This window comes from Trachurus japonicus, chromosome 6, assembly GCF_045865225.1.
Source record: "Trachurus japonicus isolate A0001 chromosome 6, Traja_1.0".
Classification (NCBI taxonomy): Eukaryota; Metazoa; Chordata; class Actinopteri; order Carangiformes; family Carangidae; genus Trachurus; species Trachurus japonicus.
This window is the reverse complement of record NC_140912.1, coordinates 30,242,699-30,269,861: the sequence shown is the minus strand read 5'-3', so window position 1 is coordinate 30,269,861 and position 27,163 is coordinate 30,242,699. Positions and strand designations below refer to the sequence as shown.

General features: G+C 42.1%; 5 protein-coding genes across 5 annotated transcripts; 2 read left to right on the top strand and 3 right to left on the bottom strand.

The window, feature by feature from the left end:
• Nucleotides 1-1,544: 1,544 nt before the first annotated feature.
• LOC146986406 (uncharacterized) lies at nt 1,545-4,525 on the top strand. Its single transcript, XM_085780473.1, has 2 exons — nt 1,545-1,575; nt 3,500-4,525. Exon 2 carries the CDS (start codon nt 3,506-3,508, stop codon nt 4,523-4,525), a length of 1,020 nt encoding a protein of 339 aa, XP_085636599.1. The 5' UTR covers nt 1,545-1,575; nt 3,500-3,505.
• A 1,131-nt stretch (nt 4,526-5,656) lies between these two features.
• On the bottom strand, nt 5,657-7,361 carry LOC146986405 (uncharacterized). The gene is made up of 5 exons (XM_085780472.1): nt 7,005-7,361; nt 6,714-6,905; nt 6,423-6,623; nt 6,087-6,371; nt 5,657-5,882 (listed from the first exon to the last, which is right to left on the bottom strand). The coding sequence occupies exons 1-5, from the start codon at nt 7,359-7,361 to the stop codon at nt 5,658-5,660; spliced, it is 1,260 nt and encodes a 419-aa protein (XP_085636598.1). The 3' UTR covers nt 5,657.
• Nucleotides 7,362-10,860: 3,499 nt separating this feature from the next.
• LOC146986404 (uncharacterized) lies at nt 10,861-12,938 on the bottom strand. The gene is made up of 3 exons (XM_085780471.1): nt 12,537-12,938; nt 12,354-12,461; nt 10,861-10,998 (listed from the first exon to the last, which is right to left on the bottom strand). Exons 1-3 carry the CDS (start codon nt 12,918-12,920, stop codon nt 10,861-10,863), a joined length of 630 nt encoding a protein of 209 aa, XP_085636597.1. The 5' UTR covers nt 12,921-12,938.
• Nucleotides 12,939-16,285: 3,347 nt separating this feature from the next.
• On the bottom strand, nt 16,286-17,776 carry LOC146986403 (uncharacterized). The gene is made up of 2 exons (XM_085780626.1): nt 17,746-17,776; nt 16,286-16,867 (listed from the first exon to the last, which is right to left on the bottom strand). Exon 2 carries the CDS (start codon nt 16,859-16,861, stop codon nt 16,340-16,342), a length of 522 nt encoding a protein of 173 aa, XP_085636752.1. The 5' UTR covers nt 16,862-16,867; nt 17,746-17,776; the 3' UTR covers nt 16,286-16,339.
• Nucleotides 17,777-18,573: 797 nt separating this feature from the next.
• On the top strand, nt 18,574-26,644 carry LOC146986402 (mixed lineage kinase domain-like protein). The gene is made up of 11 exons (XM_085780178.1): nt 18,574-18,686; nt 21,747-22,200; nt 22,471-22,548; nt 22,659-22,833; nt 23,000-23,100; nt 23,192-23,327; nt 25,055-25,139; nt 25,260-25,399; nt 25,608-25,657; nt 25,830-25,967; nt 26,094-26,644. The coding sequence occupies exons 2-11, from the start codon at nt 21,753-21,755 to the stop codon at nt 26,141-26,143; spliced, it is 1,401 nt and encodes a 466-aa protein (XP_085636304.1). The 5' UTR covers nt 18,574-18,686; nt 21,747-21,752; the 3' UTR covers nt 26,144-26,644.
• The last annotated feature ends 519 nt before the right edge of the window (nt 26,645-27,163 follow it).

The window sequence follows — 27,163 nt, the reverse complement described above, 5'->3', positions numbered from 1 at the left end:
TAAATTCTAGAAAAGACTCCGTATATGTGTTTTTTTTATTCCTGTGATGTGTGCAGATCCGGAGGGAACAATACGTGGATCCTCTTTAGTTTCACTTGAATCTCAGCCACCACAGCAAAACACCCAACATATTTGGTGACATCTAGTTGCCACAGGAGGGATGGCAGGAAGAAAAAGGTGTTCAATACACTGCAAAAACTCAAAATCTTATTTCTTGTCAAAAAGTCTAATTTCTAGTCAAAACTAATCTCTTTTCACTTAAAATAAGACTCATCACCTAAAAATTTACTTGTTTTTAGATCATTTTCATTTGTTTCAAACAAATTTTCACTTGAAATAAGTAGAAAAATCTGCCAGTGAAAGCAGGTTTTTTGTGTTTATAATAAGAAAGAAAAACTTGCTCCACTGTCAGATTTTTCTACTTATTTCAAGTGAAAATATGATTGAAATAAGTAAAAAGTGTCTAAAAACAAGCTACTTTTTAATGTGATGAGTCTTATTTTAAGTAGAATGAGATTTGTTTTGACTAGAAATGACATTTTGACTAGAAATAAGACAAATATTCTTGGTAAGATATTGAGTTTTTGCAGTGTATCAGTGTTTACTGTAATTACTGGTGTGTGTTCTTTCTGTAGTTATCCATGACTCTTCCCCAGACTTGACAACAAATTGGGTTTAATCTTATGGTTTAGGGTAGACCAATATAAACTGTATTGGTGCTTGTTGAAAATAAAAATAATCTCTTTATGAAACATCGGTATACTATAAGAGAATAAATGTATGCATGTTTTTGCACCTCCAGTGTTAAAGTGGAATTTATTCAGTTTGTACCTATTTGATGTTATATTATTATCATATTATTTTGCTTTCAAAAAATAATTTCAATTTCAATATGTTGCTCTGTGAATAATTAAATAATAAAAAAAACAAAAACAACCGATTACAGTGCATCTTTACTTTTGCATCTCAACTCTTCTTCACCTCCCGCTCCTCCAGCTTCCTCTGCTGCAGGGCCATAGACAGAGTCACAAACGTGTCTGTGAGGCTTTTGTTCAGGTTCTCGAACACTAGTTTGTAGTTGCTAGGCTTTAAAGGCCTGATTAGTGACCACCTCAGCATGACCATCTCTAGCTTCTTCAAACTTTCCTTTACGTCGTCATACAGCTGGTCCTGGGTGATCTGGAAGGTTTTGATGACCTCCATGATCAGCTGGCAAGACACTAAGTCAGTTAAATAAGAACACAATGGACCGACACTAATCAGGCAAGAATGGCAACTGGTATGATTCTTGTTAAGGCAGGTTACAGTCGGTGAACGTGATAAAGAAACATGAACTAATCAACCGTAAATCTGACATTTGGCGACTATGACTCTGATCTCTTGAGATATCATGTTTTTGTTGTTGTTGTCACATACTCCGACATGAAAATCAGGTTCAGTGTGTGGGTTGTGTTTGTTGCAGTAGCTGGGAAGTGACGTCAGTGTGTTAATTCAACACTTATTTTCTTTCATTTTCTCCACCGGCTGCAGTCTCTGCTCCTGGACTCACAGATGCATCTCGACAACCACTGACGGGTAAAAATATGTTTTATCATTTCTAACCAAACTCCTTTTATATGAGATATAACATAATCCTGTAGGGATATCATATATCAAGGTTTATTTTGCTGCAAAAGTGGGAGAATTTTTCACATAAAAACTTGGTTTGTGAACTAGTTTTATTTGCACTGAAGGATTTCATGCAATTTCAGCGTGCAACACATTTCAGTCCTGCCTCTGTGGAAAAACACAACTTCTTTATCTTTTACCTGAAGCAAACGCAAAGATTTAACACAATCTGAAATCAAGAGGGTGTCAAAGTTTCCATCTTCTTGGTACCAAATTATCACGGACAGTGTTTCCTCGCCGAGTTGAAGTGGAGCCAGAGAGAAGAACTTGGTTTGCTTGAAGGCATGAGACAGCTGTTACAAACACCCGGTGGACAGGTCACCACTTGCAAAGGTATTTAGGAGTCGGGACGGTGCTGGACATAAAACAGGCTTCAAATGGTTAACAAAGCTGCAGTGTCCTTTTGCTACCATCTCACCAGAAACATGCGGAAAGTTCTCACCTTACATAATCACCGCCCTCCCATTCCTAAAAACAATACACCTTTCAGACAGGTGTGGTTTTTCAAATTCTTTAACTCTGTGACTGACAACATTGCTTCATCTCAAAAACTGATAACAGATTCAGGCAGAAGCATCAAGCTGTGACTGTATTAAAAAACAATTGTAGGTCAGAGGCCAGATGAGCATCAAGCTGTGACTGTAGTTACTTAACCTTATTATGTAGGTCAGAAGTCAGATGTAAGGTGGCACTGAGAACTCAACACACAGGCAAAGCAAGGGAATTTTATTTGTATAGCCCATTTATTTATTTTTTTATGGTTTGTCTCAAAGGACTTTACATGGCATCACAACAACATCCTCTGCCCTTAGACCCTCACATTGACAGAGGAAAAACTCCCAAGAAATCCCTTTTAACAGGGAAAATTTGTGAGAAACCTCAGGGTGAGCAACAGAGGAGGGGCAGACGTGCAATAGATGTTGTATACAGACAAGAAAACAATTGACTACATGGAACATGGGAAAACATGGAAATGGTTAGCAAGAGCTGATGAAGGAGACAGCTTCTGGTGGGCAGGAAAGGCAGGGAGAGCAGACCAGCTTAATGGGAGCACTGGAATGCAGACTTATATAGGCCTACACAGATTTCTTGTTTGTTACTAATTTAAATGATTCAAAATAACAATGAGTTTAAATGAGTGAAACAAAACAAAAATTCAGAAACAGGACAGTTTGACAACACATGCGGTGCAAAAACTCTCAACACAACAGGAAGTGTTTCCAGGGACACAATAAAGTGGGGGACCAGTCGGGGGACACGATAAAGCAAGGGATCAATCTGGGGCCTTTAGTTGTCCTTCTTCTTGACTCTAGAAGCTGTGCAAACAGCTTCCTGTTAGTGGGATTTGATAATAAGTTGAGTTTGTTTGGTTTATTAGAACATCAATATCACATGATTCACATGTTGTTGATCATATGGACTGTTAGCTTAGCATTCGTCTGTAGCCTGGTCCCCCACTTTGCTGTGTCCTCCAGAAACACAGTCTTTGCATGTGTGTTCCTATAGTTTCAGTGCGTTGAGCTCTCAGGGCCACCGTAGATGTGAGTTTCAAGTGTTTTGGGATATTGATATGACATCCATCCATCCATCCATCCATCCATCCATCCATCCATCCATCCATTTTCTTCTGCCTCTGTTTGGTCAGATCCCAAGGTGTTCCTAGGGTAGATAGGACATATAAACCCTTGTGTTCTGGGTCTGTCCCAAGTTCTCCTCCAAGTTGGACATGGAGGCTTCATTATCAGAAGCTTGAATGATCTCTGAACTGAGATGATTTGTTATATTAGTCCATATTGGTAGCTGTAACGACATCCTTCGTCTGTCTCCACAGCTCATCATGGATCAAGTGGAACTAGTCCTGTCTCTGTGCCAGAATATCTACGGGATGGTTGAGAACATGAAGGCCAACAAGCAGCGCTGCCAGAGAGTCGCCCAGAGGGTCAAAAGTCTGGAGGGTCTGCTTCTAACCATCAAAAACAGGAAGAGCAAAATCTCTCCCACTGTGGACGAGGCTCTGAAGGAGCTCAACATTACCCTGATTTCTGCCAAGGAGATGATGGAGAAGTTCTCCCAGACAAAGACTTTCAAGGCGTTCCTGAAGTCCGGCAGCCACGAGGAGAAGTTCAAAGAGTTGAACGAGAAGCTCTCCGACAATTTCCAGGTCCTGTCGGGAGCCCTGCAGATCGAGCACGGGGCCATTCTGCACAAAGTCTACGAAAGCGTCGCAAGACCAGAAGAGGAGCAGAGTTTTACTGACTCTACAGCCCTGATGTCTCCAACCACAAATACAGCCCCAATGTATCTACGCATGTCTTCTACGGAGACGTCTCCACCCCCACCCATAAATCCGATGTATTCACCCACGTCTCCAACTCCGACGTCTCCCACCATGCCTCCAACTCCGACATCTCCCACCATGCCTCCAACTCCAATGTTTCCCACCATGCCTCCAACTCCGACATCTCCCACCATGCCTCCAACTCCAATGTTTCCCACCATGCCTCCAACTCCAACGTTTCCCACCATGCCTCCAACTCCGACGTTTCCCACCATGCCTACAGCCCCTTTTGCCCTCACCATGCCTATGTCTAACCCTCCGGCCCGTATGCCCGTCTCCATGCCAATGTATCAATCTCCAGCTCCCAGACCTGTGCAGTACATCATGTCCCCTGTGCGTCAGATCGTGTCGCCCATGCAGGTGTACAACTCAGTGTACAACCCGGTGACCACCAGGCCCCTGATCAGAGCCGTAACCATCTCCCCCACCGCAGCCCCCGTGACTCGGGTGGCACTCGTCACATCATCTGCGGTCCCCATGGCTTTTTCACCACAGAATACATATGGGTTTTTGCGTTAATACAAGAAATAGACTCTGAACATTCATTTGTTTTCCTGTGATGTGTGCAGATCAGGAGGGAACAACTTGCGGACTTGACTCCTCCCACCTCCTCCCATCACCCCACTTTAGTTTCTTCAGAGACTCTGCCCCCACAGTGGAGGCATACAATATGTTTGGTGACATCTAGTGGCTGCAGGAGGGATGACAGGAAGAAAAGGTGTTCAATATTAGTGTTAAATACCTGATTTTGTGTTCTTTCTGTTTATCCATGACTTTTCCACAGGCTTGAACATGTTTTTATTATTGTAACCATGATAACAAATTGTGTTTAATCTTAAGGAAAAACAATCTTTGCCGGATCATATCTGCATTGTTTTTGTGCACAAAACCCAAACAGATCATGATCATTGCATAAGATTTGCCTTATGGTTATTATTGTAGAGTACGACTGTTGTCACAGGGTGGCGCCATTTTAGCACCGGATAAGAAGGTGAACACCTGTTTGTTCAGGTTTATTATATTCAATTGTTGCATGATTTTCTTCTCAGATATTCTGAATTTATTTAACTGATGATAGAGTCAGAACATATTTAATGTCAGTATATTTTTATTTTCTGCTTTGTTTCTTTATTGTCATGTTCCGTTTTTATTTATGCAAGACAAGGCATGTTTATTTCCACAGTATCATTCAGACACAAGGCAACTTGATTTACAAAGGCAAGGAAATGAATGAATACCAGAACAATGAAGTCACATTTTGAAACAATAAAAGCAAATATGACTAAATAAAACTGTGAAATACAATAAGATCAGGTAGGAGACTTTACATTTAATGAAAAAGCACAATAAGAAGCAGCATGTGATTTGTTCATTGAGACGGTGATTTACATCCGCATTGAAGCGAGTTTGAACCTGACAGGTGTGGGATACTACTCGGTTTAGGACAAACCAGTACAAGAGAATTAATAGCCCACTCGTTACTGTTTATACATGTATTTGCACCTCCAGTGATCAAGTGGAATCTATTCTGTTATTTGATATGTTTACCATATTATTATTTGGCTTTATTTTAAGATGCCGTTGATTTCAATATGTTGCTCTATGAATTAAGAAATAAACAAAAATACAAGTATATCTTTACTTTTCTTCTTCACAGCAGGACACAATAGTACGCTCTGCTCTCATAGGCCATTTTAGCCTCCACTCTCAGCAGCACATCCTCCTGATCTGCTAGTTTCTCCTCCTGTGCAGCAATCCTCCTCTCCTGCCTTGCCAGCTCCAGCTCCTGCTCCTCCAGCTTCTTCTCCTGCTCCTTCAGCTTCATCTCCTGCTCCTCCAGCTTCTTCTCCTGCACCTTCAGCTTCATCTCCTGCTTCTTCTGCTCCTCCAGCTTCACCTCCAGCTTCTTTTCCTGCTTCTTCTCCCGCTCCTCCAGCTTTACCTCCAGCTTCTTCTCCTGCTTCTTCTCCTGCTCCTCCAGCTTCACCTCCAGCTCCTTCAGCTTCATCTCCTGCTTCTTCTGCTCCTCCAGCTTCTTCTCTTGCAGCTTCAGCTTCTTCTCCTGCTCCTCCAGCTTCACCTCCAGCTTCTTCTCTTGCACCTTCAGCTTCACCTCCAGCTTCAACTTCAGCTCCTTCTCCTGCTCCTCCAGCTTCTTCTCCTGCTCCTCCAGCTTCTTTTGCTGCCCCTCCATCTTCTTATCCTGCCCCTCCATCTTCTTCTCCTGCTCCTTCAGTTTCCTCTCCTGCTCCTCCATCTTCTTCTCCTGCCCCTGCAGCTTCATCTCCAGCTCCTTCTCCTGCTCCTCCAGCTTCACCTCCAGCTTCACCTTCAGCTCATTCTCCTGCTCCTCCAGCTTCTTCTCCTGCTCCTCCAGCTTCACCTTCAGCTCCTTCTCCTGCCCCTGCAGCTTCACCTTCAGCTCCTTGTCCTGCTCCTCCAGCTTCTTCTCCTGCTCCTCCATCTTCTTATCCTGCCCCTCCATCTTCTTCTCCTGCTCCTTCAGTTTCCTCTCCTGCTCCTCCATCTTCTTCTCCTGCCCCTGCAGCTTCATCTCCAGCTCCTTCTCCTGCTCCTCCAGCTTCTTCTCCTGCTCCTCCAGCTTCTTCTCCTGCTCCTCCAGCTTCACCTTCAGCTCCTTCTCCTGCCCCTGCAGCTTCATCTCCAGCTCCTTCTCCTGTTCCTCCAGCTTCACCTCCAGCTTCACCTTCAGCTCCTTCTCCTGCTCCTCCAGCTTCTTCTCCTGCTCCTCCAGCTTCTTCTCCTGCTCCTCCAGCTTCTTTTGCTGCCCCTCCATCTTCTTATCCTGCCCCTCCATCTTCTTCTCCTGCTCCTTCAGTTTCCTCTCCTGCTCATCCATCTTCTTCTCCTGCCCTTGCAGCTTCATCTCCAGCTCCTTCTCCTGCTCCTCCAGCTTCACCTTCAGCTCCTTCTCCTGCTCCTCCAGCTTCCTCTCCTGCTTCTTCTCCTGCTCCTCCGACTTCTTCTCCTGCTCCGCCAGCTTCCTCTCTTGGTAGACGTGCAGAGCCGCGGACAGATTCACAAACATTTCTGTGAGGCTTTTGTTCAGGTTCTCGAACTCTAGATTGTAGTCGCCGGCTTTAAAGGCCTGATTCATCTTGAATGACGCCCTGAATCTATCGATCATCGTAAAACCAGAATTCATGATAATCTCCAGATTCTCCAAACTTTCCTTCACCTTGTCAGAGACTTGGTCCTTCCTCTGATGTTTGATGAAATCCCACAATTCTTCCAGGACCTCCAACCTCTGCAGAACGAAAGCATATTGCTCCTTGTTGGTCTTCATCCTGTCAAACACGCCGGAGGTGGCCTGGAAGATTCTAACGAACTCCATGATCAGCTGGCAAGAAAGGAAGTCTGTTAAATAAGAACAAAATGGATCAACCAACGCCCATCAGGCAACTGATATCATTCTCATTAAGATGGGGTTGGGCTGAGATAAGATATATCATAAACCTGACGTTGTGCTTCTTCGACTCTGATCTCTTGAGATATAATATTTTAATTAATAAATATGCAACTCCTTTAAAATTACAACAGATGCCTGAGGTAGGAAGGAAGCTACAAGAGTTTAGCATCAGTCAATATGACATTATTGGAATCTTAAATCCCAACATTTTTAAAAACTATATCAGTTCAAAAATCCTGGATTTAGCAGATTAATTAAAGAGCAGTTCAGAGCTTCTGCTAGGGTTAGGGAAGTTTGGAGTTCAGTAAAATATGGAGAGGAAATGACTAGGCTACTTACTGTGAGGTGGATACAATTCCAGCAGACAGGACTGATCTGTTTGAGTGGGAGGAAGCGAAGTGCACTATTTAATATAATCTAGGCTAGGGTATGGCTTATGAATCTATTCACCTTTGTCCTCTGCTCCGACGTAGAACAGAGAACAAAGGTGACATACGTATACTCCTTCTCCACTGTTTCCAGTGTAGTTTATCTATCTGTATGGTTTATTTAAGTCTTTGGTTGTGGGCCTCTGCAGGTTTCTATAAGTCTCTGCAGACCTACAGGGACTCTGAAGGCTAATAGCTCCTTAGATAATCTCAAGGGTATTGATCAAAATACAGTTATCTTTATTGGTTTATTAATGGTGTTCATTCAACTACACTTCAATACATGATTATGTATCTCTGTGAGGTCATGTGTTGTTTTCTCATTTGAGATGAAGGAAACGTTGTAATATGAGACATACAGTGAGCGTAGATTGTATACAAACAAATATATAATAACAATAATACATCTTATTTATAACGCACTTTTATGCTCAAAGACGCTTACATTAAAAAACAACACAATTAAAATACAGAAACGTGTAAAATATCAAAAAAGAAATAGGATGAAATGAAAAGAACAGAAATTAGACATATTTAATTACACATTAAAAGCCAGTTTAGAAGGTGTTTGTGTGAGTGTTTTGAAGCTATGGAAGTCTGTGGGGGGTGGTGGAGGTTTGTAAGTGAGGAGTTGGATTTTGAATTATATTCAAATACATGGATTATTTACACAAGAAAATTATATTAAAATTATATCAATGAAACACACATTTGTTCTTTTACAACTCATTTTGGTAAGTTAGTTGACATAACTTGTACCAAATTAGGAACAATTATGAATGAAGTTGCACTATGTAATCTAAAGTATTTGCTGTTTCCATATTCCAGGCCAATTCTAGTTTTCCATCTCCTCTCTCCGTTTCTCTCTGGAGGTCTGGTAACAACAGGTTGGTGTCAGCCAATCAGAAGAGAGGAGGTTCTGAGCCTCTCTTCTGATTGGCTGACTGTTTTCTGAATGATCTAATAAAAATACAGCAGATTTCAGAATAAAACACTCAGAGAAACCAAATCCTTAAAGTTGTTGGATGGTGGGTCCAGATGGTGAGGGGGCGGGGCTTTGGGTGACTGCTTTGTTGTGACATCACAAAGTGACAGGAAGTCCTGACGGCTGGTTTTAAGGCTCAGTTTCTGAATACAGGCTGTGTGCTTTATAATCACACTACACATGGACATCTACCTTTATACTGTATGGAGCTCTATACTGTGTAACCCTGTTAAAACAGATTTATGAAAATGAATGAAGCTATAAATAGTGTAGAGTGTCATGGTCTGTGTCTTGGTTTCCTGTTTTATTTTGTAGTTAGTGTTCTGTCTTCCTGTGTGCTCCCTTTTTGTCTTGTTCTGTCTTTAGTTCCTGTTTTATTTTGAAGTTCAGGTCTCGTCCTCCTATAGTTTCAGTGTGTTGAGCTCTCAGGGCCACCATAGATGTGAGTTTCAGGTGTTTTGGGATATTGATATGACATCCATCCATCCATCCATTTTCTTCTGCCTCTGTTTGGTCAGATCCCAAGGTGTTCCCAGGGTGGATAAGACATATAATCCCTTGTGTTCTGGGTCTGTCCCAAGTTCTCCTCCAAGTTGGACATGCCTGGTGCTCTGGAGGCTTCATTATCAGAAGCTTGAATGATCTCAACTGCGATGAGATGCTTTGTTATATTAGTCCATATTGGTAATTGTAACGACATCCTTCGTCTGTCTCCACAGTTCATCATGGATCAAGTGGAACTAGTCTTGTCTCTGTGCCAGAATATCTACGGGATGGTTGAGAACATGAAGGCCAACAAGCAGTGCTGCCAGAGAGTCGCCCAGAGGGTCAAAAGTCTGGAGGGTCTGCTTCTAACCCCGGGAAGGGGGGTTAGACTATTCTTCCTGGACCCCAGGAAGAATAGTCCTTACCGATTTGACAGTTGAGGTTCCTGTCACTATGCCTCCAATTGATCATGTGCCCTGGCTACTTGGCCAAGGGGATGTCCCTTTGGGTGACTGGCAAGCGTGCATGACTCTTACCCGGGAGGTGTGGGTTCAATCCCCGCCCGGGCCCTCTTCACCTTGCCACACCAAGGTGAGGACTAATGGGGATCCATAATAAAACTAAACTAAACTAAACTAACCATCAAAAACAGGAAGAGCAAAATCTCTCCCACTGTGGACGAAGCTCTGAAGGAACTCAACATTACCCTGATTTCTGCCAAGGAGATGATGGAGAAGTTCTCCCAGACAAAGACTTTCAAGGCATTCCTGAAGTCCGGCAGCCACAAGGAGAAGTTCAAAGAGTTGAACGAGAAGCTCTCCGACAATTTCCAGGTCCTGTCGGGAGCCCTGCAGATCAAGCACGGGGCCATTCTGCACAAAGTCTACGAAAGCGTCGCAAGATCAGAAGAGGAGCAGAGTTTTACTGACTCAACAGCCCTGATGTCTCCAACCACAAATACAGCCCCAATGTATCTACGCATGTCTTCTACGGAGACGTCTCCACCGCCACCCATAAATCCGATGTATTCACCCACGTCTCCAACTCCGACGTCTCCCACCGTGCCTCCAACTCCGACATCTCCCACCATGCCTCCAACTCCAACGTTTCCCACCATGCCTCCAACTCCAATGTTTCCCACCATGCCTCCAACTCCAACGTTTCCCACCATGCCTCCAACTCCGACGTTTCCCACCATGCCTACAGCCCCTTTTGCCCTCACCATGCCTATGTCTAACCCTCCGGCCCGTATGCCCGTCTCCATGCCAATGTATCAATCTCCAGCTCCCAGACCTGTGCAGTACATCATGTCCCCTGTGCGTCAGATCGTGTCGCTCATGCAGGTGTACAACTCAGTGTACAACCCGGTGACCACCAGGCCCCTGATCAGAGCCATAACCATCTCCCCCACCGCAGCCCCCGTGACTCGGGTGGCACTCGTCACATCATCTGCGGCCCCCATGGCTTTTTCACCACAGAATACATATGGGTTTTTGCGTTAATACAAGAAATAGACTCTGAACATTCATTTGTTTTCCTGTGATGTGTGCAGATCAGGAGTGAACAACATGCGGACTTGACTCCTCCCATCACCCCACTTTAGTTTCTCCCGAGACTCTGCCCCCACAGTGGTGCACACAATATGTTTGGTGACATCTTGTGGCTGCAGGAGGGATGACAGGAAGAAAAGGTGTTCAATATTAGTGTTAAATCCCTGATTTTGTGTTCTTTCTGTTTATCCATGACTTCTCCACAGGCTTGAACATGTTTTTATTATTGTAACCATGATAACAAATTGTGTTTAATCTTAAGGAAAAACAATCTTTGCCGGATCATATCTGCATTGTTTTTGTGCACAAAACCCAAACAGATCATGATCATTGCATAAGATTTGCCTCATGTTTATTATTGTAGAGTACGACTGTTGTCACAGGGGGGCGCCATTTTAGCACCGGATAAGAAGGTGGAAACCTGTTTGTTCAGGTTTATTATATTCAATTGTTGCATGATTTTCTTCTCAGATATTCTGAATTTATTTAACTGATGAAAGAGTCAGAACATATTTAATGTCAATATATTTTTATTTTCTGCTTTGTTTCTTTATTGTCATGTTCAGTTTTTATTTATGCAAGACAAGGCATGTTTATTTCCACAGTATCATTCAGACACGAGGCAACTTGATTTACAAAGGCAAGGAAATGAATGAATACCAGAACAATGAAGTCACATTTTGAAACAATAAAAGCAAATATGACTAAATAAAACTGTGAAATACAATAAGATCAGGTAGGAGACTTTACATTTAATGAAAAAGCACAATAAGAAGCAGCATGTGATTTGTTCATTGAGACGGTGATTTACATCCGCATTGAAGCGAGTTTGAACCTGACAGGTGTGGGATACTACTCGGTTTAGGACAAACCAGTACAAGAGAATTAATAGCCCACTCGTTACTGTTTATACATGCATTTGCACAGTGATCAAGTGGAATTTATTCTGTTATTTGATATGTTTACCATATTATTATTTGGCTTTATTTTAAGATGCAGTTGATTTCAATATGTTGCTCTATGAATTAAGAAATAAACAAAAATACAAGAATATCTTTACTTTTCTTCTTCACAGCAGGACACAGTAGTACGATTTGCTCTCATAGGCCATTTTAGCCTCCACTCTCAGCAGCACATCCTCCTGATCTGCTAGTTTCTCCTCCTGTGCAGCAATCCTCCTCTCCTGCCTTGCCAGCTCCAGCTCCTGCTCCTCCAGCTTCTTCTCCTGCTCCTTCAGCTTCATCTCCTGCTTCTTCTGCTCCTCCAGCTTCTTCTCTTGCAGCTTCAGCTTCTTCTCCTGCTCCTCCAGCTTCACCTCCAGCTTCTTCTCTTGCACCTTCAGCTTCACCTCCAGCTTCACCTTCAGCTCCTTCTCCTGCTCCTCCAGCTTCTTCTCCTGCTCCTCCATCTTCTTCTCCTGCCCCTGCAGCTTCATCTCCAGCTCCTTCTCCTGTTCCTCCAGCTTCACCTCCAGCTTCACCTTCAGCTCCTTCTCCTGCTCCTCCAGCTTCTTCTCCTGCTCCTCCAGCTTCTTCTCCTGCCCCTCCATCTTCTTCTCCTGCTCCTTCAGTTTCCTCTCCTGCTCATCCATCTTCTTCTCCTGCCCCTGCAGCTTCATCTCCAGCTTCTTCTCCTGCTCCTCCAGCTTCACCTTCAGCTTCTTCTCCTGCTCCTCCAGCTTCCTCTCTTGGTAGACGTGCAGAGCCGCGGACAGATTCACAAACGTTTCTGTGAGGCTTTTGTTCAGGTTCTCGAACTCTAGATTGTAGTCGCCGGCTTTAAAGGCCTGATTAAAATTAGTTAATGACTTCCTAAATCTATCCATCACGCCAAAAGCTGACGTCATGATAGCCTCCAGATTCTCCCAACTTTCCTTCACCTTGTCAGAGACTTCTTCCTGCCTCTGAAGTTGGATGAAAGCCCACAATTCTTCCAGGGCCTCCAACCTCTGCAGAACGTGAGCATATTGCTCCTTGTTGGTCTTCATCCTGTCAAACACGCCGTAGGTGGCCTGGAAGGCTCTGACGACCTCCATGATCAGCTGGCAAGAAAGGAAGTCTGTTAAATAAGAACAAAATGGATCAACCAACACCCATCAGGCAATTGATATCATTCTCATTAAGATGGGGTTGGGCCGAGATAAGATCAATCATAAACCTGAAGTTGTGTTTCCTTGACTCTGATCTCTTGAGGTATAATGTTGTTTTTAATTAATAAATATGCAACACCTCTGAAATTACAGCAAATGCCTGAGGTAGGAAGGAAGCTACTAGAGTTTAGTCAGTCGTCACTATGACATTATTGGATTCTTAAATCCCAAAATATCAAAAACTATATCAGTTCAAAAATCCTGGATTTAGCAGATTTATTAAAGAACAGTTCAGAGCTTCTGTTAGGGTTGAAACCGGGCAGCGTCCGCGAAACCGAAAGTAAGGAAACGGTGGTCGGCTCGCCCAGCATTTCCACCACTAATAATAATAACAAAATAACGATAGAGACAAAACGATATATTTATCGGAAATGGGCCTATTAACAAGTGTGGGTAACGTATATTCATCCACATTAATGAGACTTTTTTATTGTCGCAGAACTTTTTGTTCTGCCGATGGAGAAACTCCTCGTTGTCCCTTTAATTACAAGCAGTGAACACAAATGGGTTGAGCTGAGATAAGAAGGCATGGACTAATCAATCATAAACCTGATGTTGTGCTTCTTTGACTCTGATCTCGTGAGAAATGATGTTGTTTTTAATTAATAAATATGCAACACCTTTGAAATTACAACAAATGCCTGTCAAATCAGTCAGTATGACATTATTGGCTTCTTAAATCCCAAGATATCAAAAACTGTATCAGTTCAAAAATCCTGGATTTAGCAGATTAATTAAAGAGCAGTTCAGAGCTTCTGTTAGGGTTAGGGTAATTTAGGGAAAGTTTCTGACAGAAAGAAAAAGAATGAGTAAAATATGGAGAGGAAAATACTACTTACTGTGAGGTGGATACAATTCCAGCAGACAGGACTGATCTGTTTGAGTGGGAGGAAGTGAAGTGTACTATTTAATATTATCTAGGCTATAAGGTATGGCTTATAAATCTATTTACCTTTGTCCTCTGATCTGACGCAGAGGTGACATAACTCCTTCTCCACTGGTTACCATGTAGTTTATCTATCTGTATGGTATGTTAGTCTTTGCTTGTGGGCCTCTGCAGGTTTCTATAAGTCTCTGCAGACCTACAGGGACTCTGAAGGCTAATAGCTCCTTAGATAATCTCAAGGGTATTGATCAAAATACAGTTATCTTTATTGGTTTATTAATGGGGGTTCATTCAACTACACTTCAATACATGATTATGTAGAGTAACTCTGTGAGATCATGTGTCATTTTCTCCAGATGAGATGAAGGAAACTTTGTTCACTTTCTTGTTTCTCTGCAAATATGACACGTACAGGGAGTGTAGATTGACCCATCACACCCCGGACACAACCTGTTCACACTTCTCCCCTCTGGTAGGCGCTATAGAGCACTGTACGCCAACACAACAAGACACAAGAACAGTTTCTTCCCACAGGCCGTCACTCTACTGAACACCTGGAACACCTGTTTGTGTCATACATTGTCAATAACCATCTATATCATATCAACCCACTTACTCATCACTAAATAATTTTTCATGTCCCACTGTCACTGCCATAGATATTGCAATACAACCCTGCTGTAAATAACATATAGAAATATATATATTCATCCAGTATGTATTATTTATCCCATTGCACTACTACCTCATTGTTTATTTGCACTACCGACTGACCACCTTGTTTATTTGCACTACCGACTGACCACCTTAATCCACCTGCCACTTTACTTATCTATGTTTTTACTTGTACTCTGTTGTATTATGTCATTGCTCAGTTCTTGTTGCTGTCTTTCTTATTTGTGTACAAGTGAGTGCATAAACCGGAGTTAAATTCCTTGTATGTGTGTACATACTTGGCAAATAAATCTGATTCTGATACAAACAAATAACTACTGTATATAATAACAATAATACAATATATAATAATAACAATAATACATCTTATTTATAACATGCTTTTACAGATGCTCAGAGATGCTTACATTAAAAAACAATCCCTTTGATGATATCTGTATGAGATACACCAGACACAGAGACAGAGTCCACTCGGGACAGGTTAAAGGTCAGAAGCCAGAGAAGCTCTTCTGACCTGTGCTCTGTGTGAATTTACAAGGCGTGTTGTGTCCTGGCGGTGAAGCCGGGCAGAACTGTCAGAGTGCCATATATTTTGTCTGCTGTTCAATGTGTTTTGGGAACTATAAAGATAGCGCTCTGAGAACATCTTCAGGGCACTCACTCACTGACTGTACTCCTGTTCGGTTGTGTTTGTGTGACTCCATTCATGAATGCCTTTTATTAAAACTCAAGAAAGACAGCTGACGTGTTCAGTCAATCCTTTTTTAAATACTTTATTGAAGGAACAACATTTTTTGCCACCACAGTATTTAACCTCAGCGTCTCCCTATCGTCTGTGTTGTTTGCTGTGTCTATGCCCTGTGTGATTTTGTGAGTTTCGATTAAATCGTCTGCATTTAAGTCCAATACCCTTAAAGCAGAAGTAAGTGATATATTTGTGTTAATATAAGTCTTAAATAGTTATATCTTCCGACAGCAATCACTTACATAGAGTGTTTGGACTGAAACACGGGTCTGTCAGTCACTCTGCTCTGCTCTGAGCCGAGGAGAAAACTTTTCTCGTATCCTACAGTTTTTATCCAATGAGGAGAGAGAACGGCATGCAGGGCTGTGTGTGCAGCCAAGGGACGCCGTGAATGTGGTGACGTAGGGACGAGGACTGTTATGGTGCGTTCAAGGCAACCCGTAACTCGTATTTTTCCGACCGTGAAGTGGTACCAGTTCGATCTGGTACGAGTTCACGGGTCAGAAGTTACGAGTGGCCGTTATAGTGACTTTCACAGGTAAAACAGGTCGGAAAAACACGAGTGGGTTGCCTGGAACGCTACAAAGTCGTAAGTTGTGACTTGAAGCTGTAATTTACGGTTTCAAAAGCCTGCCTGGAACGCAGCATTAGCCAAAACGACCGGATCGCTTACTTCTGCTTTAACTTCCTGACATAGAATTTAAATAATTTTAAAAAGGTTTAGTTTAAAAAGGTTAAAAACATTTTAAAGGTATTTAAGAGGTCAAAATCATTTTAAGTAAAAACCATGTGGATTTGTGTTTGTTAAAAAAGTTTTATGTTGTCTAGTTGTCTAGACTGGCAGATATAGGGTTAATAGGTTGCAGGAACATCCATGTGCTCATTTGATATGTTTACCATTTATTAATAATACCCAATATGTTGCTCTATGAGTGAAGAAATAAAACAAAAATACAAATATATTACAGTATGTCTTTACTTTTGATCTTGAGTTCTTCTTCACAGCAGGACACAATAGTACGCTCTGCTCTCATAGGCTATTTTACCCTCCACTCTCAGCAGCACATCCTCCTGATCTGCTAGTTTCTCCTCCTGTGCAGCCATCCTCCTCTCCTGCCTCGCCAGCTCCACCTCCTGCACCTCCAGCTTCTTCTCCTGCTCCTCCAGCTTCGTCTCCTGGTAGATGTGCAGAGCCGAGGACAGAGTCACGAACGTGTCTGTGAGGCTTTTGTTCAGGGTCTCGAACTCTACTTTGTAGTCGCCGGCTTTAAAGGCCTGATTAATCTTGAATGACCCCCTGAATTTCTTGATCACCTCAGCAGCTGACAGCATGACCGTCTCCAGTTCCTTCAAACTTTCCTTCAGGTCGTCAGAGAGTTGGTCGTGCCTCTGATGTTGGATGAAAGCCAGCAGTTTTCCCAGGGCTTTCATCCTCTGCAGAACGTGAGGACATTGCTCATCATTGTTCTTCATCTTTTCAAACACTCTGGAGGTGGCCTGGAAGACTTTTATGACCTCCATGATCAGCTGGCAAGACAGGAAGCCCGTTAAATCAGAACAAAATGGACCAATACCAATCACGTAAGAACAGCAACTGATATCATTCTCATTAAAAGGGACAACGAGGAGTTTTGGAAAGCGAAATGTTTTCATACTACATTTACCATGAGCCTCCACGCACACGGTGAAATTCTTAGACCGGCGCAAGACAAACATCTTGCCAAGAATGTTTTCATTCATCAAGAATTAAAGTCAGAGGTTCGAAGACGATCAGATACCGTCGTAGTTCCGACCATAAACGGCGATTCGGCGGCGTTATTCTCATGACCCGCCGGGCAGCGTCCGCAAAACCCAAAGTAAGGAAACGGTGGTCGGCTCACCCAGCATTTCCACCACCACTAATAATAACAAAATAACGATAGAGACAAAACAATATATTTATTGAAAATGGGCCCATTAACAAGTGTGGGTAACGTAGATTCATCCACATTAATATGGGACTTTTTTATTGTCGCAGAATTTTTTGTTCTGCCGATGGAGAAACTCCTCGTTGTCCCTTTAATTACAAGCAGTGAACACAAATGGTTGAGCTGAGATAAGAAGGCATGGACTAATCAATCATAAACCTGACGTTGTGCTTCTTTGACTCTGATCTCGTGAGAAATAATGTTGTTTTTAATTAATAAATATGCAACACCTTTGAAATTACAACAAATGCCTGTCAAATCAGTCAGTATGACATTATTGGATTCTTAAATCCCGTGATATCAAAAACTGTATCAATTCAAAAATCCTGGATTTAGCAGATTGATTAAAGAGCAGTTCCGAGCTTCTGTTAGGGTTAGGGAAAGTTTCTGACAGAAGTTTGGAGTTCAGTAAAATATGGAGAGGAAGTGACTACTTACTGTGATGTGGACACAATTCAAGCAGACGGGACTGATCCAGGTTTGAATAGGAGGGAGCGAAGTGTACTATTTAATATCACCTAGGCTAGGGTATATATGGCTTATGAAGCTATGTACCTTTGTCCTCTGCTCAGACTTAGAACAGAGGACAAAGGTGACATATACTCCTTCACCACCACAGGTTTATTAACAGTGTTCATTCAACTACACTTCGATACACGATGACATAACTCTCTGAGGTTACGTGCGAGTTTCTCCAGATGAGATGAAGTAGACTTTGTTCTCTTTCTTGTTTCTCTGCAAATATGAGACATATACTGTAGAGTGAGTGTAGTTTATATACAAACAAATGTATTTCATGGATTATTTAGACAGGACAATGATATTGGCTTTGGGTTGACTGCTCTGTTGTAACATCACAAAGTCACACGAAGTCCTGACGGCTGGTTTTAAGGCTCAGTGTCTGAATACAGGCTGTGTGCTTTATGATCACACTACACATGGACATCTACCTTTAGACTATGGAGCTTTAATACAAACATCTTCAGTCATATTGAACCATGCATATCCCATTAGGTCGGATGACTTCTAAGCAAATTATGGAACCCATGAAGTAGAGCATCTGTCCAAAAAAGGCCTACATACATACAAAGAAGAACATACAATACTTGAAGTTATTAAAGTAAGAAAATGAAGGTGGATAATACACTACAATACTATATATGGGGCTTTAAGCAGTCATGGATCAAGAATGCTCTTCCTCCCCCCTTACACTTCAAGGAAGACGTAAGAATGTGTGTCCGAGCAGACACGAAAGAAAAAAAAAACAGGGGGGAGGGCTGTAAACTGCCTAACAGAAACAGGAAGTTCTCGAGCAGCAGAGTGTGGAGTGGTTCACAGAGTCGAGTCTTGCAGTACAGACATCCAACTTAACTTAAAAGGTAAATATAATTTTTGTTCTCTGCTGGTAGCTCTTTGTGTGTCGTCTGCTTGTTGAGTCTGTGATTGAGTGTGTGTGTGTGTGTGTGTGTGTGTGTGTATGTGTGTGTCATCACCGCTCATAGTTTCCAGCATGATTCCTTCATCTTTAGGTCTTGGGTGGAGTTGAGTGAGTTGAGCCGGTCACATGAACATGAATTCATGGAGAAGCGCGACAAGAGTGAACAGATCTGTACACTGTATGAGACCAGATTTACAGACAAACTACACCTCAGGGTACGTTTTGTAGCTTTAAGTGGAAACGGGAAATGGAAAGATGTAGGTCATGGTTTTTCACTGAGCAGCTTGACTCATGCATAGACTGTAAACCATTGTAGGAAACGGCCAAAAGATTTGTCACGACACCAGTGGTGGAAGAGGAGCTGAGGTTTTTATTCAAAGCGTGAATTCATACATAGGAAAATAACGAGTCCTGCTTTTAAAGTTACAGTCAGTTTATCTTAGAGCGGTATTATCAGGAGTGTTATCAGCAACATGCACTTCAACTGAAAGTAAACAGTTGCCTTGTAGGGAACTGGTGCCACTGTAGTCGAATGCTTTCTAACTTATCTAATTAATGGTAAGGCAAAAAGAAAAACTTCCTCATTTAGAGAAAAAACACTGAATAGGACGAAACTGATTTGTGGACATGAGAGAGAGCCTGAACAAGATTCTGCTTCTTTTTTTTTGTAACAGGTCACAAGAGGACTGTGTTATATATAATAATGTTCTTAACTTATCCTGAAAAGCTGTTGAAACTATAGTTTTAAAGGTCCTGGGTAGTTGTAGAAATGCACACAGCTTCAGAAAGCTCAAGGAAAGCCTCATACTACGAATTTAAAACATATGTGAAATACATGTGGGAGTTAAACTCATATCTTTTCTCATATATATTAAAGTATAAGGACCTAGTTTGTTTTCTCTGTTCTTTGCTGAGGCAGCTAATGTAGCTCAACCTACAGTAATTCCCCCCTGGACAGAGTCTAAAAGTTACAAAATACAGCTTTAAAAAGCTCTGAAATGTTCTTTATGTTCGTCACTGTGTAGTTAGAAAGTGCAAATCTGCAAAATCTGATGTGGCAATATGTAAAAGAAGTCTTTCACATCAATCAAGGCAGTTTCTGGCAAATTTGAATAAGTTTACCAGGGAACACCAAGACACTGTAAAACCTGTGTGTGTGGACAGACCTGTTTTCCCGGGAAACAGCCAGATCTCTCCCTTGGTGGGTTATCCTGACAGTACAAACCTTTGTGGTTTGTTTACATGAAGACTAGACTCTGATTCTGAGTCAACTCTCACATGTCTCTGCACATAACTTCACACAAACAGCAGCTCAGTTCACAAATTAAATTATAAAAATTCCAAGGTCTGTGTGACGTGTTTTTACCAACTCCAGACTTCACTGCTGTAGCTGTCTGCTCAGTCACACCCAGAGATTATCATTATCAGTGAAGCTATTACAACCATATCAGAATATTTTATTTTAAGTGTGGTTGATTAAAGTTATCAGTTATACAGATGTTATCTGTATCGGGTTCAACTGTTCATCTGCTCATCAACATAATCGCCTAACAGGCCAATCACTGTTCAGTGCATTTAGACTATGTTGTCGAGATGGGGTCATGCCTATGTTCCCTCATTTCTAACTTTTGTTGTTACTGAAAATTAGGCCCTATGTTCCCTCAGCCCTTTGGTCCCACCATTGGTTGGGTTTAGGCAATGAAGAAAGGAGTTGGTTAAGTTTAGTAAAAAGACCAGATAGAGGCTAGACAGGCCAGATAGATAGAGTCCAGATAGGTAGAGAGAGTCCAGAGGGAACATAGGGCTGAGGGAACATAGGGCTGTGGGAACATAGGCACGCTCTCGAGATGATCTGCTGAAGTTCAAACTGAGCATCAGAAAGACGAAGAAAGGTGATTTAAGTGGCTTTGAACATGGCATGACGAGTATTTTACTTAACTGGTATACTGGGATTTTCAGTTATAACCATTTATTATTTGTTGGCCTGACGGACAGGTTCTGACAGAGGTTTGGAGTAATAAAATATGGAGAGGAAATGACTACTTACTGTGAGACGGATGTAATTCAAGCAGACAGGACAGATCCAGGTTTGAATAGGAGGAAGTGAAGCGTACTATTTAATATCATCTAGGCTAGGGTTTGGCTTATGAACCTCCCCTCCCTGTGGTGTCACCTTGGTCCTCTGCTCAGACTTGATTGGCGCTTTTAAGCTGTGTAAAGTGACAATGTTGCATGGTCACTTGGTCTCATAGTTTATCGTCCTTGGTTGAGGAGTGACAGGTGGGGGGTGCAGAACATACTTACCTACGTAGGCGTATGTAGCTTGCAGAGTTTCATCGCCGTCTCCAGGGACTGCGTCTGGATGATGGCCGTCTCCAGTGCTACCTGAGGCTCACCAGTGCCCAGTTTAATGCTCTGTTCAACACCGATTGTCTGTCCACAGGCGGACTTGTTGCTGGAGTTGAATATATCAAACTTGCGTAACAAGCTAGTTGCCTCCTGGAGTCACAGAGTGAGATTGAGAGAGATTGCGTCATTCCATCGACTTTTACCACACCACAAATAAAAGTCGGTGTGTCGGTGTGTACGAAGCTTTAGAAAGACAAATCAAACCACTGGTTACAACCGAGGTTTGGAGAAGAACCACAACATTGAGGCTGATGGGTGACAGCAACAAAACCTTCACCCACACTGGACCATGAAAGAAGGAAAAATGTTGTCTGGTCAGATGAGTCTTGATTTCTGCCTCAATGCTCAGGTGGTCAGGTCAGAATTTGGTGTAGACAACATGAAAGCGTGAATCCTTCCTGTCTGTATCAATGGTTCAGGTTGGTGGTGGTGTTATGGTTTGGGGACATTTTCTTGTAACTTGGTACCAACTGAGCATCATTTAAACACTACAGGCAGTATAATAATTCATGAGAATAGCAGGGTTCGACCTGATAAAGCTGAGTGTGTGTCATTTCATTGCTAAAAGTGGATTTCCCCTCTATCGTTTCAGGAGATCATGGATTACGTGGAGATCATCCAGTCTGTTGCCTCAGAGATCTATAAGCTCTATGAGACAGTGAAGGACAACAAGGAGACCTGCCAACGTGTTTTGCATCGGGTGAAATCCCTGGAGACGCTGGTGGCTTCCATCAGAAAGAGGGACACGGTCCGTGTCTCAGAAGATGTAGAACGGATCCTCAAGGAAGTGATCGACATCTTGATGGCGGGACGGGAACTCATCAAAAAGTGCACAACGGAAAACTGGTTTAAGCGTGTCACAAGAGCCTTCAAGCGCAAAGAGGATTTAAAGATTCTGATTGAACGGATCAGTGATGGCTTCCAGCAGCTGGCTGTAGCTATGCAGCTGGAGCAAGGGACTGGGATATGCATGGTGTATAAGGAAGTCTCCAAAGAGAAAGATGATGAGGCGGCCAGAAGGAAGGACGACAAGGCGCTGAAGGACTGTGAGAGAAACTGATTTTGTCTTGAGCTTCACACACATTACAGAGGGACTATACTATACTGTTTGAATGCAGGTGTGGTAAGAAACCCAACAAGGGTTCATGTAAAAACCTCACCACAACATAAGAATTTAGATTAGACAATGACATTTCTGGAGATGGGCTGCCTGAGCAGAGTGTTAAACAGTAAAGGATGATAACTGGAATCACCCAAATATTCTGCATAATGGACCAATCACATTGTTATTGGTTGTGTTTGTGTCTATTCCTCAGTGATCGAGAAGAACATGAGGGAGCAGCCACAGAAACTGGAAGAAATCAAAAGCGAAGTGGAAAAGCTCATAGAAAAGTGTGAGTACACTGAAACACAAGCATTGGTGTTGTTATTACAGCGAGTACCAGAAACGGTAGCTTCTAAAGTAACTCTAAAATCCTGCACAATGATTTGTGTATTTTCTCAGTGAGTAAGCCCCAGGACAACAGTGACGGCATCCAAATGATCAAACTGGATGATCTGAAGTACGACGGAAAACCATTGAACCATTCAACAGTGACCTCGGAGGTCTACAAAGGAATGTATCGTGGGTTCCAAGTCGCCATCAAGAGATACATGCAACCTGTGAACCGCACCCCGAGGTCTGTGCCACACTGCTGAACGATTATCAATACAATGAAGTTTACATTTTAATGAATACTGGATTATAAAATCCAGATTTTTTAAAGCAGTTTAGCACTTACAAATGGCATTATGTTTTGTGTGTATAAGCTCATGTAGTTGCCTAAATGTTTTCTCCATATTTAGCCAGATACGTGCTTTTTTCAAGAGGGAGGTCATCACCATGAAGCAGTTTGAGTCGCCCTATATCTTACGGATGTATGGCATCTGTGTCCGGGATAGAGACGGTGAGCAGTGACAATGTCAATCACAGAATATCAGCCGCTTAAAACACCTTTAAAACCATAATGCAGTGTGTCTTCATGAATGCACAAATAGGACCCAACCCTCAGTTCCTCATCGTCACTGAGTTCTGTGAGAGGGGAAGTCTCCGAGAGGTGCTGGACTCCAAGACTGACCTGTCCTGGGCTAAGAAAGCTCGAATGTGTCTGGACGCGGCACAAGGACTCTACCGGTCAGTCTACAGACTCTATATTTACTACCGATATGCAGGGCCGGCCCTAGCATTTTGGTGGCCCTAAACAAGATTTTTTTTGTGGCCCACTCTAAGCGCAAACACCAAATCACATACACACACTCAAACAGACATGTTTGATAGACAGATGTAACAATACTCAAGTGTTTTAAGTCTAATCTTCCGCTCTAAGTACACTGAGGCCAATTTGTCCTAGAACACTGTATAAAGAAATAATTTAGGCCAAATTTTCTGAAATATTTCAAATCCCTTGTGAAAACACTCCTTCAGTCATGAGAACAAACTCTTTTGGTGCTTGAAATAGGATATGAATACAGTAATAGATAAGTGTAGAAAACAAGTTTAAAATGAAATGTAGTAAAATCGCCTTTTGAGCATAAATGTTGTCATTCTGGCATTCTATTTTCACCAAATGTCTTAAATGTGAGATAAAAGAAGTTGAATATTGACTTCAAAGCTTCATCAGATTTTTTAAATGAGAAATTAGCTTTTTTTCCTCTTCAAACAAAAATATTTACTAAATAAATGGAAAACACACAATTACATTGTTCATATAATGTGTGTTGTCACTGTGTCTGTGCTATGTGAAAGGTAAAAAAAAAAAAAAAAGTGTAAGAGCTCAGGTCTGTATACAGAGCTGGAGCTGAGTTTAAGTCTGAACTTTCTCATATAGCCTATATATATTTTTTAAATAATCCTGCTCATCAGATGAGTCAAAACTTTCAGCGTCTGAAGCACCGTCATCACTGATTCTCTCTCTCTCCTAACGATTCTGCGGGTTTGAAGCTTCACCGTTGTTTTAATTGACAGGTTCGGTCTCCTCTGCCGTCTCTCTCCATGCCAGCCGCTGTAGGTAAACCATGGAGCTAAAACTGTGATAGGAAGGACCTTAGTGATCCCAGAGTGCCAATTGGTTGGCCGAAGTTGACTGACAGGCGATTCAACCAATCACGTATGCTCAAGTTGACGGACAACGGATTCAACCAATTACGCACAGTGAGAGGGGACGATGCGGGCACCATGCTCTGTTATTGGCTCTCAAACCCTGGCTGTGAATAACATAGGTCATCGAGGGCGGGTGTATTTGAAAGAGGAGAGCCGTCTCTCGGTCACAGGAGCAGTTAAACCGCGTTTCTACGGCGTAAAATGACCGAAATATAAACAAAAACATATCAAGACTGTCGCGTAAACGCGCGCGCCAACCTCTGTGTTAAAATGACTTGAACTGAACCCCGGTACCTTTCTGATCATGTGGCCCCACCTGACGGCTGAGGCCCTAAACAACCGCATAGAGTGTTTATGCCAGGGGCCGGCCCTGCCGATATGTCAAATTTAAATGTCCTATGAATTTACGTGGAGAAAGTGAAGCTCTTGTTGGCCTTTTTTTCTCTTTCAAGTGGGAAAATAATTTTTCGAAATACAGTTAGTCTATTGACCATTTTGGCTGAAACGATAACAAAACAATCTTTTCATTTTTGTGGCACCATCAATCAATTAACACAGAAACTATATATTGAAGCGATAACGAAAAAAAATTGGTGACTTAGGATGTTTTGCAGAAAATGAGCCAAAAGGACTGAAAACATATCTGTAAGGTGTCATCAGTGTAAATTGTGATTTGATCCTTTTGCCACTAGGGGGCAGAGTTACTTTTTATGACGAAAGTTTACAAGGAAATTTGCTGATGACTCTCTGTTTTCTCGCAGACTGCATAACACTGAAGTAAAGAGTAGGGTTCATGGATCCATCACCAGCAGTAAGTTCCTGGTGGCGAAGGACTTCACAGTCAAGGTACTAAAGTCAATGCTTGCTGGGTTTGCCTCCCACCAATTGTATTGTATTGTATGTAATGGTATTTAAGGGATTGGGGACAATGTATGATGTTTTATGTATTATTTTTTTAATTTGCAGCTGGGAGGTTTTGAGCTGGCGAAAACTGAAACGTCGCTGAGAAGGTCAAAAATTGAGGAGAGCAGGTCCTCGTGCTACGAATCTCCTCAGAAACTCAACGACATCAACTATGAATACACCAAAGAGTGTGAGATCTACAGGTCAGACATCCATCCAGAGGTTTATCTACACAGCTGCACAACAGGGCTATAAATGCTAAGAGGTCAATTAGGCCACTGGGAAAGAACACATTAAAATCTTAGAATATTGTTTCTAAACTTTCAAAACATGCTAACAAGTTGTTGCTGATAGATCAGTTTTGGTTGAGATGTTCTTCTAAAACCTCTAAAACCTAAATGTCTCTTTCAGCTTTGGTATCGTCCTGTGGGAAATTGCCACCCGTAAGATACCTTTTGAAAGTAAGTATCTGTTCAACAATCATCAAAATCCAACCCGAGCTAATGTTAAATGCACCAATAATGCTGTAATTCGATTGGACGACAGGCATTACATGAGTGCTGATGTTTTAAGGACATTTAAGTACACTTCAATTATCAAATACTCCACTTGTATGCGTTGCTGTTTTTCCAGACATGTCAGTTGAGCAAATCCAGAAAAAAGTGTGCAACAAGGAATGGAAGGAATCAATTCCTGACTGTCCCAAGCCACTGGAACAGGTGATCAACGAGTGCCGGGCCTTCGACCCCTTCCACAGACCATCTGCTGGAGGTGAACCAGTCACTGTCATCATGCCACCATACCATGCACCAAAATCAACATAAACTGTAAAACCATTAAGTGTTAAGTGCATCACAAACCATCTAAAATAACAATGCTATTCTTTCTGCTTCACAGCGCTGGTGGACAAACTGCAGATCGTGGTGGCACAGTTGGAGGAGCAATAAAAGTCTTCACAAATATTCAGCATTTTGGAGAGCTGAGAAGAACCACATTTATAAAGTTTTCAACCTGGCCTGTAATTTGTCAAACAACAACAGCAAAGAAAGGTCAACGCAGCAGTCATGTTTTACAAATGCTGAATTGTAGGTGCTTATTTTGTATGAATGTTTCAGCAGCTGGTAACATCAGGCAAATTTGGAGCCAGTCACAACTGAAAACACAGTGATATCAAGGCAGTGCAGCTGTATTTTATAGCATCCACCAGTATAAATATGCTCTCTAGATAAATGAGCCATATAAATCTCTGAACACCAGCTCTGGAGTTTGCTGTAACTCCATTATATTAAACTGAAAATGGCTCCACCTAGTGGTGACAACAAAAGACATCAGGTTATCTTTACAAAATTTCAACCTCCTGTGTCATGTTTGGCTTCCAGCTTTGATTATTGAGTCTGTGGATGATTTAGTGTTTGATGCAACGGGACTGTTTCACACACTAAAATCTGTCTATTAATAAAATCATACAAACTGATAAAAGGGAGACCTCAGGTGGAAGGTCCTAGTTTTATATTCAATACATTCTTCAATAAAATGTCCTGTTTGGAACCCAATTTGCTGGGGGAAAAAGTTTTTATTTCTGCCTGTTTGTATGGCCATCCTCCTCCTGCTTCTTCCACTTTTTGCTCACAATATTATCTCATCACTTTTCATGATCTCTTTATGTTTTGTTTTTTCCAAGCATTTCACTTTTGTAATTCCAAAGTGAGAATATTTCTGGGTCTGTGAAATACAGTTTTTGGTCTTAAAGCTACAGTTGGTATAGGTCTATGAAATTCCAGACTAAGTTGGAAATTTCAAAACGATACAATGTTTTTCAACGAGACCTTTCTTTAGACATCAACAGCCGGTGCCGCCTGCAGCGAGGACTGTAGCCTCCACACATGGGGCGCCTCCTCAAGCTGTGCAACTTGGCGCTTCACCAATTTTACTTTTGAGAACAGTAAAAACACCCTAAACATTTTTCC